The sequence below is a fragment of the Lycium barbarum genome, chromosome 2, assembly GCF_019175385.1.
Source record: "Lycium barbarum isolate Lr01 chromosome 2, ASM1917538v2, whole genome shotgun sequence".
In the NCBI taxonomy this organism is placed as follows: Eukaryota; Viridiplantae; Streptophyta; class Magnoliopsida; order Solanales; family Solanaceae; genus Lycium; species Lycium barbarum.
In genome coordinates this window covers 134,424,756-134,436,505 of record NC_083338.1, presented here as the reverse complement: position 1 = coordinate 134,436,505, position 11,750 = coordinate 134,424,756, and the positions used below count along the sequence as shown (strand labels likewise).

The 11,750-nt window shown below is 35.1% G+C and overlaps 1 protein-coding gene across 2 annotated transcripts; it reads right to left on the bottom strand.

The window, feature by feature from the left end:
- Positions 1-338: 338 nt before the first annotated feature.
- LOC132627379 (carboxypeptidase SOL1) lies at positions 339-11,400 on the bottom strand. Of its 2 annotated transcripts, XM_060342701.1 has the most exons (15): positions 11,147-11,397; positions 10,527-10,617; positions 10,064-10,159; positions 8,916-8,946; positions 8,741-8,797; positions 7,303-7,398; positions 6,346-6,468; positions 5,230-5,334; positions 4,488-4,534; positions 3,843-3,968; positions 3,606-3,708; positions 3,064-3,126; positions 1,650-1,733; positions 978-1,041; positions 339-711 (listed from the first exon to the last, which is right to left on the bottom strand). In XM_060342701.1, exons 1-15 carry the CDS (start codon positions 11,247-11,249, stop codon positions 434-436), a joined length of 1,467 nt encoding a protein of 488 aa, XP_060198684.1. In that variant the 5' UTR covers positions 11,250-11,397; the 3' UTR covers positions 339-433. The 2 variants fall into 2 exon arrangements, with proteins under 2 accessions (XP_060198684.1, XP_060198685.1); XM_060342702.1 differs by lacking the exon at positions 3,064-3,126 and having other exon boundaries at positions 11,147-11,400.
- Between the last annotated feature and the right edge of the window lie 350 nt (positions 11,401-11,750).

Below are 11,750 nucleotides of genomic sequence, written 5' to 3'. Positions count from 1 at the left end.
TCCTGTAGGAACAATTGTCTAATGTGTACACCACACAAGCGGATCTAAAATTTAAATTCATATCTACTTTGTCATAATTTTATTAAATTTTTATACATAAATTTATGCTGCGTGTCGCTGGATTCCGATGAACTCGGTACCGTAATGTTGGGTCCGCCCTGATTTATGTGTAACCCAAAGCTAGATTTTAATTACCTTAATCACTAGTCTAACTACGATTTATACACAAGAACTTTAGATATTCCCAATTAAACCAGGCACAAAACAAAACAAAAAAAGATCTTATATATATACACACACACATATTGTTGTGCAATCTTTTCAAGGAAGGAACAAACTGAAGGAAATATGATGATTTTTTTCACTATTAGTATCACGAGTATATATTTTTCAGTCTTACAAATATTATATCCCGAAAACGTGTGTGCTAACTTCATACCCCAACAACAGACCTTTTTGTTTGTCTCTGTTTTGGATAGTTTAATACTACTCTCCTCTTCAATAAAAAGCAGAGGAATATTGAAACTAATACCAAAACCAAAATTAAAAAAACTTCTAAATGAGGACCTGGCAAACTGCAACTCCATCCCCTTTGCAAGAAACTATTTGTGGGAGTGATTACTGGATCCATAACAAAATCCAGTGTCATTGCTTCTTCCCCCAACATAATTTTTGTACTCCTTGATTTGTATCCTGGCATTGTTGCTACCACTGCAAGTCGAGTTTGAAAGCACCGATAAGGATTTATCAACTCAAGAACGATACGTCTTGCAAATACATTACATGATTAAACACAAGCAACCTCCAACTTTTAACTTATTTCCGTGTAATTACTTGGTTGTTAATAGTAAGTTAATTGACAAAAAGACCAGTTACAATTTGTTTAAATTTCTCATCCTGTTAATGAGAGAGAAGGGTATTACTTTTTCCTTGAGAAGTAATGAGAAGGAGTTTTTATTGCTTTAATCTGTGGTTACCTTCATATTTCCCCCCAGGCACCAGCAAGCGGTGGTAATCAGCTAATGTTTCCCTTGCATGTATCTGAAGACAATGACAAGAACAGTAAGATAATTGTCCCAAGAAATATGAATGTCCATCGCAAGCCCCATTGTAATGTCAGAGTTCAAACTAGACTAAAGATGATGTCACAAATAACATGGAATAAATATATGAACGAATAACCAGTATGTGAAAAGTTAGCTAAAGGAAAAAATCTGCCGAACTCCAAAAACCAGTCTCCATTTTCCCAGGCCGTTGCCTTTAACTTCCTCTTATTCCCCAACCCCAATAACAAAGGAGAAAAGGAGAGAAAAGAAACCACCAAAAAGAAGAAATGGTAAAAGAAAAAAGAAAAGAAGAACCAAACAACAAACAAAACAAAACAAAAACTAGAGGCACCCAGAGAATCGGGTTCCACAGTATAAAATAAGATGAGCAGACCTGAATTTTACTTTTTTCCATATAGTTTAAAAGATTAGAGCTGAAGTAATTATGAGACGAGTTTTAGAATTGCTCTAAGATGAAGTTCCTGATATTGATATCAACACACAATTTTATCAGTACCACCTGGTGATATCACATCAAATTCAGTATATATCTACATAACTTATACACAGGGACCAAAAGGATTTGAAAATTGAAGAACGCACCGTGGAATTTATTCCTTTTATTGCTATTGAGGCAGGTAAAGGCCTCCCCTCATCAGATGAGAAAATCCTTCCGTGTATTCCTGTCTACATTAGATTAAATCAGGTAAGAGTAATGTGAAGCATAAGTCTGCCAACGAAATCAATCAGAAAGAAAGAATGCCAAATTGACCTGCCAGCACAGATTCTTAATACAATTGTGATTTATATCATATTTTTTTGGGTTTTCATTTGTGTAAAGTTGTCCAACATCGGTTTGGGATGTGGGATTGATCTCCTTATATGGTCTTGAGCAATCCTAACCTCATGAGCTAACTTTTGGAATTGTGTTAGGCCCAAGGCCCATTTCTTTACATGGTACCAAAGTCAAGCCCATCCCAATTTTGGTTACCCGATGATGGGTCCCAACATTATGTTGTCCACACGGGTCATCTGCACTTTTGGCCCTATTTTGTACTGGTCTTTAATTTTTGCCCCTCAAATGGAACTTAAGCCTTCTGAGACATAAGTTCTTTAAGGGATCCGGCACAAGTTCTACTGGATTCCTTAAACAACTTATGCCCCGGAAGCATAAGTTCCATCTGAAGGGCAAAAATTAAAGACCAGCCCATTTGAAGGGCAAACGCTCCAATTTTTTGTGTCCACACTACAGATGGCAGGCCCAGGCGTGCGAGGGTTGTTAAGTTGGCCCACCTTAAATATTTTAAAAGTTAAATTCTCCAAAATAACAATTTAGACTCCACTTGGGACAACCTCTGTTAGAGCACATTAAAACACTTCAACTCTTGCCGTAATAACTTCGCTTAAATTTTCTTGCAAGAAAAAAAAAACTTTGCTTAAATAAAAGAGGACATTTAATTTTAAAAGTTAAATTCTCCAAAATAACAATTTAGACTCCACTTGGGACAACCTCTGTTAGAGCACATTAAAACACTTCAACTCTTGCTGTAATAACTTTGCTTAAATTTTCTTGCAAGAAAAAAAAAAATTGCTTAAATAAAAGAGGACATTTAATTCCGGAAAGGAGTTAAAAGCAAATATATCAAACCTTCAAAGTTAAATATCTTTTCTGCACCATTTTGGTCAGATATCGAGCTATCCTTTTCTTAAGATTAGCAGAAAGTTAAGGAAGTGACAGCCAGCATACACTTAAACAGAATAATGAACCCTCCACAAATAAGAGTCACTATAGCCCAGACCTTCTATAAATTGCAAGGGAAAATCACCAAGTAAGATATTTCACAATTAGCAGTAGGATTAGGTAACGGAGATCAGATTATTCGTCTTCCATTAGATAACTGAGATTGTAATTGATAGCCAAGTAAACAAAAGTAAATCGCAGAGAGTGATTTTAAAAAAAAAAAAAAAAATTCTCCTAAAGTCAAGAACTGCAAAATGATGGATGCAATGAAGTTACCTTCATAAGGCTTGCAACAAGATTTAGCATACTCATTTTGTTGTACTCAAAAAGAGTAGGAAGCTGCAAATAAACGAATATTTTGTTTATAAACAGGTGTAGCATTGTGAAAGCAACAAACAGAAAGTCGAGTAGGAAGAGTACTCAGAAAGATGTATCCACCCAAATAGGCCTCCACTCAGAAACATTATATTTTTATTCACCAAAGTGTCTTTCTCTTTATGATCGGACTAAAGAGAGCCTCTCATCAGAAGACCTCCATTACATACAATAGCAACTCAGAGGTAGGACTCAATTTACCCCGCTTTAACAGGCTGCAATACTAAAGTACTTTTCATTTTGTTTTATCAATGGAAAAAAGTGATTTGATTATCTAGAGTTTGCCATATTCGCCACCTACATATGCTCAAGCAATATAGAAGTTAACACAGGATTTCTCCATCAAATTATCCAATCAATGATTGCAAGGCTATTGTCTTCTCAGAGATACTTAAATTAAGAGGATAGATTCCAAATATGATTGATGCAAACTGAGATCTAACCTCACTTGCATTAGGCCATTTGTCATCACTGATCTCTAGAGTCAGTTCAAAACAACCGCCATGTAAGTAATTCCAGTCTTGCATGCCTCCATAGATTGGATACCTGCAGGAAAAAACAAAGGAAACTAAGCTTTGTAAGCAACAGCAGAAGCAGCAGAAAAAAATAAAGCCTCAAAGGAGTTCTAAACCTGAACTTGAACGTGATAATTTATTCAGATTATCTCCATTCTTCCTTACCAATATGCACCATTTGTAATTCCTCCTGGAAACTCCTTGCTTAGAGACATGTTATGGTGGGAATGACTGTAAATGCTAGCCATCTGTCTGAATGTTTCATCATCTGGACAGCCATAATAATATTTTCTGAAAATGACACGTATTTGTTATGAACATTATCAGTAAAAATTAGTGTTGGCATGAAAATATCTGAAGACAACTAGAAATTCGGGAGACCAAAAGTATGGAAGCAAACCAAACATGTCAACCAAATGGTCCTCTAAACAGATTGAGCCTCCCATCTAAATACTTAGGTGCCGTTTGGCCATAAAAATTATTCACTTTTTTCACTTTTGGGCATTTGGCCATAAATATTCCGAATACAACAAGTTTTTTGAGTTTTTGGTATTTCGGAATACAACTTGAAGTTGTATTCCGAAATACCAAAAACCCAAAAAACTTGTTTTTCAAAAAAAATTCACTTTGTTCACATTTTTACAACTACATTTCACCAAAAACTACAATTTCAAAAACTATGGCCAAACACAACTCCAACTCCAATTCCAACTTCAAAAATTCCAAAAAAAAAAGTGAATTTGTTTTTGGTATCTATGGCCAAACGCCTACTTAAATTGAAACGATAACAAACTATCATCAGATACTCACTTTTTGTTCTCAGTTCCATCCCATGGATAATTTGCTACAAGTGCTCCCTGTTAAAATAGAAGAAATATAATTAACTCCCGAGGTCAAACTGTCGAACATTTTCACATTAATGAAGCAATGAGAAAAAAAAAAAAAAAAAAAAAAAAAAAAAAGAACAAACTCTGCTATCCCTAAAGAGACAACAGTATATGCAAACTAAATATCGCAAAGAACTGGACAAGCAGTTCCCTTTTAGTAGGATGATTTATCATCACAGATTTTATTCTTTTTTTTTTTTTTCCTTTATAAAGTATTATCACAGATTTTCTTCTGATCTGAGAATTCCTCTTGGCACCTTTATCATTAGTCTGTTCCTAAAATTCCTTTGATCCAAAAATAACTATACAAGATAAGTAACTTATCAACAGAAGCTTAATTATTTGTCCTAATCTGTTAGATCTGCCATTTGAAGCTGGCCAGGTGGAACAAGGATAATTGTGACTACTTGTGCTTTTTATGAAAGTGAAATCTTCATAATCAAAGGTCATTTCAGTAGCCAAAAGGAATGAGCATAAGTTAAGCAGACGTCACCACACTACTGAGACATAGCTGAAGTGACACATGAAAATTATGAATTGCAAAATAATTTACTTCGCAACAAGTGCGGAAGCTAAACAACTAACATTCCTACTTAACTATAACATAAATAAAGGACATTCAAATGCGACTCATAAGTTAGATGAAAGAGTAAATGAATGTTTACCCCGTGCAGACTAGCAGATGCTGTGAAGTGCATCTCCTCCAACCAACGCATAATGGCTTTTGTTTCAGGTTGATGTGCACCAGGATCATCATTCATGGGAAAGAACTATGTCATTTCATGTCAGTTAATCCATGTTATAATAAGTGTATATAAGAAATAGGATAAGAACTTGAAAAGACAGAGCAGCCTTTCAATAAGAAGTGAATTCATGACAAAACTAAGGGTGTGTTCGGTATGAAGGAAAATGTTGTCTTGGAAAATAAGTAGGTTCCTCACTTATTTTCTTAAGTTCGGTACGTAAGCAAAAAATATTATCCTAAAATTATCTGTAAACAATCTTAGACAAATACTATGGGAGGTGGGGGTGGGGGAGGGGGAGTGGGGTGGTGGGGATGGGGGCTACATGGGTGGGGGGAGATAGAGGTATGTTGGAGGATGGGGAGGACACTATCAATGTGAAATGTCACTTGAGGAATTACATATGATAAGTCATACATCATCAAGCTCATATGTGACAAATTTTCACTACACCAGAGAACTGATCACACTGCAGTGACTCCAAATCCCTTTCTTTGGGGACTTAGCTACTAAGATTCCCTGCTACCTGAACTTTCACCTTGTTGTGAGGGTTCGATTCCCCACCTTGTAATCCCCTCCCCCATTTCCCCTTCCCTTAACCCCAGTTTAAAAAAAAAAAGTTCCTTTTTAAAGATATTCTAGTTCACTATTAATTATGGAAGTTAATTAGTTAACTCCTAATAGTTTGGAAAACTCTTTTTACTAAAACTTGTACTGTTCCTTTTCACCATGAGCTTCTTAACTCCTCATTGTATCAACAAGAGGGGAAAAAAGGTCAGGGATGAGTACAATTGCTTTGTAACTAGTTCCGTGTTTATGTTGGCTTTTTACACTTGAAGCCTAAACTCTTCACGGATGTTCAGATGACATTTTTGTTCTCCATACAGTACAAATGTGGGATTGACGATTCATAAAGCTGACACCAACTAATCTGGGGTTGATTTGCCATTGATTAATTGATAAGGTCCAAGTGTAGTTTCCTCACAATGTATCTTAAAAATTACACAATATCCACCAGTACAAGATGTAAGGAGATACCTGGTCAGGAAAGTCTCGGTTCAAATCAACATTGTTTGCATTTCCACGCCTCCTCAATGAAAACCCGTCTGGATTCATTGAAGGGAGTATGTGAAGATGAACATTGTCTACAATCAGGGTAGCCTGTACAACCACAATAGAAAGTTGAGTTTTAAGACTCTGAAAAGAAAAATACCTCATCAAAAAAGAAAAAAGAATCTGAAAAGAAAAATATAAAAATAACTTTCTGCATCATCCTAGGACAAGGAAAATGTTTATTAAGGAAACCAAGTTAGTTCAAAAGAACTACTACTCCATTTAAACAGAGTGTTGTTTAAGACAATATGAAATAGCAAGATACGAATCTGAGACAATAAAACAACATTATTAAGGAAGCATAGCACCAAGCCCCAAAATGATAAGCACCATGTGAATCAGTAGTTATTTGGAGAAGAACAAAACAACTTATCCAGGGTAGAGACCAAAAAATTCTTGAAGTTTGTAGAAAAATAAAGTCCATTAAGTGATCCCCAGAAGACTTTCATTCTTTAAATGGAATTTCAAGTTCATGCCATGTAGATAGAGTAATTTAGACTAATGGCGAGTGAATTATTTAATCTACAATCAATGCTTCAATATTAGCCAAAGGACACAATGAACATCTTAAAATTTCCTTTCTCCTTGTTCATTTCAACCTCATACATTTAAAATATTTTGTAACGATTGACTCTTTCCCCAAAGTCATCTAAAAACTGTTTGGATGCTTTCTTACTTGGACATCTTTTCACTAAAGAAATTTCCTAAGATTTTCAAGATTAGAAACATAAGTTTTCTGCAGTTTCCAGTGATATACCACCAAAATTTTAAAATGATTCTAGTACATATCAACAACAAAGAGGAGAAACATAAACCATAATCCAACTAAAAAGGTGCATGAACTTCAAAAGAGGAATATACTTAACAAGAGAAGTCAATTACCAAGGGATCCTTCATATAATTATCGCAAAGCCAATTGGCCAGAAGAATTAGAAGCTCACGGCCTACAGGTTCATCCCCATGCACATTGCCAATGTACTGCAATACGAAACCTGTTGAGTAATTTAATCACCACATAAAATTGCGCCTAGAACTTCGAAACAGATACTGCAAATATTTAATTCCACTACATAGAATAAACAGAATAATATTTGCAGCACAGGGACGGCAATAGCTAATGCATAAACTAAGTTCCAACATCTTAAATCAATGCAATATTTCTACAGTAATGTAAGCTGATCCCCAAATGCTACAAATTGAGTGCTTTCTTTCCTAGTTCATTCAGTCAGCCAGACAAAATAGTAAATGAATTTCCAGAAACCATCTTTCTCTTCCCATTTCCACCCAAGATTGGGTTTATTACTAACTGAAGGCAAGACTAGTTTGCTACACCTTTATAACTCCATCTCTCCCAGTTTGCTATGGGAAAAACATCAGGCTTCAGTAACCCCTACTCTACACCTTCTTTTGCTACAATTTCTTTATTTATTTGGTGCAGTAGGGGAGGAGGGTATTCCACCTCTGAGTTTAGCTAGCAGAAAAAATATAAATGCCAACAACGAATTGCAAGGATACCAAAGTCCAGCACATCAAAAGCAGTATCCTTGTCCCTTATATTTATCTTTTTTTTTTTTTTTCTGGATAAGTCATATACTTGTTTCTAACATAGAGAAAAATGTCAAATCCACAAGCTAAGGCAAGTGCCCTTTCAATTTCTTCATAACTAAATAAAAAGGTCAAAAAGGAATACTGTCAGTAATAACTTTTCTAGCTATGTACTGTTCAGCTCTAATATTTTAGAGAAACAGGAAGATGTCAGGAATCTACATGAATCCTGACAGCTTGCCACCTTAAGCTTTATAAAAGAAACTACAAGGCTTTTGTACTTCAGTCTGCAGAGGATTTTATTTGTATAGCACTAGGTACTTAAAGCTCAAGAAGCAGGATGAGGAGGAAAGACTGCAAACTAAATTCTCCTCAGCTGCAACTTCATTATTGGTAAGAAAATGGACCTGGGGCCTAACTAAACACCAAAAGCTAGCTCATGAGGTGAAGATTGTCCAAAAACATATACAGAGATGGCAACCCATTTCAGTCCACCTAAAGCAAGCTCCTGAGATGAGGATACCCCAAGAATTTAAAAGGAAAGAACAACCCATTTTCCCCTACCAATGTGTTGACAATTATCATCACAATAAGTTAGAAATGGATTCAAAAGTATTCACCAGTTTAACCCTTCTCAATAAGCAAAGCTAGAAAAAACTGGAAATGGATTTCTTCTAACTCCATACCAGCATAAACAATATGTTACCTCAGAATATTTTGTTTCATTATGCCACTTATAACATTCAGGAATTATAATTATTATAGATATCAATACCTTAAAAGAAGGCTCAGCCTCTTCCTTGCCTGGTTTGTCAGAAATTTCCATCACCCACTGTTGGTAATGCCAACTCAGTCATTAATATTAAAAGTATTTCTCCACTTTGGAGCAAGAACAAGGAAAAAGGAGGATTGCAAATATAAATTTAAGAACCAGAAGGAAAAAACATTACCAATGGAACTCCCAGGACACTCTTTCCAATGCTGGTAATACGTTCCAAAAGCCCCTCAAAGAGAGAAGAAACATGAGTCAGGTGTTAAAGCAGCGCTGTTTAGAACAGAGGCTCCGGATAAGTAGCTAACAATTAGTAATCTATAGATAGTTCTTGTCCACCTATGACGGAAAAGATTATCCATCAATGTGTCCACAAAGTAGGAGTTTTCGTCTAGTGCATAGTACAACTATGTTAAACCAGAATACACATCAAACATGCAGCACACCAGGAGTCCTACACGAGTATATCACAGTCTAGCACATTCTTAGAATCATGTAAATCTGTAACTCAATGATGACCCCTGGCACTATTATCATTAATCCCATATCTTCTTTTTTGTGAATTAATCCCATAGCCATTTTACGTAGTTACGAGCCAAAAGATACAGCAAGAGCCATGAGCCCATGAGTAGTTTTGTATTCTTTTCTCTTGTTTGTGGAGCACATGCAAGTTAGACATGATAAAGTAGTACTTTACTCTCATAGGTGAACTTTTTGCTAACTCTTTTTCTTTTTTTGATGACAGTGATCTGGGGCCAGTTTGCACACACCTCGACTATTCCACCGGGCAGCTGCTACCTCCAGCAGCACACCGGGGTAACTTCGCGCACCAAGGCTTATGCAAATTGGAAGAAATCACCTAGTGTTTTTTGTCACCGCTGGGATTTAAACCTGAGACCTCATGGTTCTTCTCCTACTTCATTGACCACTAGGTCACGCCCTTGGATGCAATCTTTTCCTATTTCTTATCGTACTTCGAAGAATCCACATGAAATACCTCATACGGCCGTACCTATGTCACATCCGTTTGACATGGTATGGTAAATGCATATCCAATAACATAGCCTAAAGGAATAACTTAAAAATCGTCTACCTATCAACGCAAAACCAACTTCACCTTCTAGAGTGCTACAGATCATTCAGAATAATGAAGGCATTAGCTTGTTCATCCAACAACATAAGCATAATAACCATTACATTTACATTGGAATAATGCCACATTTCAGAGAATAACACACAGTCAAAGGCAGGATAAGAAGCTCCAAATGTTTTAAAAAGGAAAATAAAATAAATAGAAGCTATACATTCTTGGTGACCCGAAGTTACCTGTACACTCTGGATATCTTACTGCACCTACGATTCAATGACATGATGGCATTCTCAAGCTCAGAATTTGACATATAATCTTTTGCCAATTCTTCACTGCAAGTACAAAAATTGGAAAAGAATGTTCAGATATTCCTTGGTGTCTCACGACATTGACCAAAACATACTCCCTCCATCCAAAATACTTGTCACATTTTGTTTCCCGAAAATCAATTTGACTAATCTTCGGAGCTAAGTTAGATTAGATTAACATAATGTTTTAAAATTTTGAAAAATATACGAAAAGTACTACAAATTGCATTTCTTCTCATATCAGTATGGTGAAAAATACATCTTAAAACATTGGTCAAAGTTCATACACTTTGACTCTCGAGGTGCGGAACACGACAAGTATTTCGGGACGGAGGGAGTCCAAGAATAAACTTAAAAAATATTCCTGATAAAAAAGCAAGTTTAGACGTACAGTCTTTTCAAGTGCTGTTCTTCAGAGAAAGGAACATTGATATCTGCAAACAAATGTCTAGCTGAAGCTGCAAAGCTACCATTCACAACACCTATAATTGGTAAGAAAAAAAAAAACAGCATTTAATTAAACAAAGATTCAATCTTTAACATAAATAATTATCCCCTTTTCACATCACTTCAAAACAAAATCACATAGACATAGATTCAGCATTCAACGCCACATCAGAAAACAATTACTAATTAACGAAGCAATAACACCTACCATACTTCTTAATTTGAAATAATAATCAATACCATCATTTGTAAGCTTCAAATTAACAAAGAAAAACACATTTAAAGAGCTAAAGACTCAATCTTTAACGTAAATAATAATACCCTTATCACATCACTTAAAAACAAAATCACATAAGACATAGATTCAGCATTCAATGCCATGTCAGAAAAGACAAATCATTACAAGTTACAATCTTTTTTAATTAATGAAACAATTACACCTACTATAATACTAATCAATACCCATCAGTTCTAACCTTAAAGTTGACAAGAAAAAAACATTTAAAGAGCTAAAGATTCAATTTTTTTCTAAAAATAGATGATGAAGTAAATATAGAAAGAAACCTGAAACATTTATGGAGCTGCGAAAGCCACCTCTTGCAAAAGAGAGATTAAACAGAGAAGAAAAAAGAAGAGAAAAGAGAAAGACGAAGAAGAAGAGATTCATATTATGAGTTGAATCTGATGAGAGTTAAAGTTAGTTGTATGATTCTTTAAGAAAACAAGAGACAAATCAACATAGTATTTGTTTTGTTTTGTATACTCCTGATGAATTTTACTTTTGTTGCTTCTTTTAATTGCTTCTTGGGATCGTTTAATGCTTTGTTGCGGTTGCCGAAAGGGAAGGGGAAACAGCATGTGTATAGCACGTGATAATCAAAGACTCTCTTCTTCTTCTTCTTCTTCTTCTTCTTCTTTTTTTTTTTTTTTTTTTTTTTAATATGGACATATATTTTAAAACAAGAGAATAAGGTCTCTTTTTGATTTATTAAAATTAAGACGTCTGAATCTGAACGTATATTCGAATATTAAAATGTATATTAAGATTAAGATGTTTGAATCTGAAAGCAGATCTAAATATTAAGCTATGAATACTACTCACTCTGTCCCAATATAAGCGATACATTTTTCTTTTTAAGCTGTCCTGCATTTCTATATTTAGAAATAC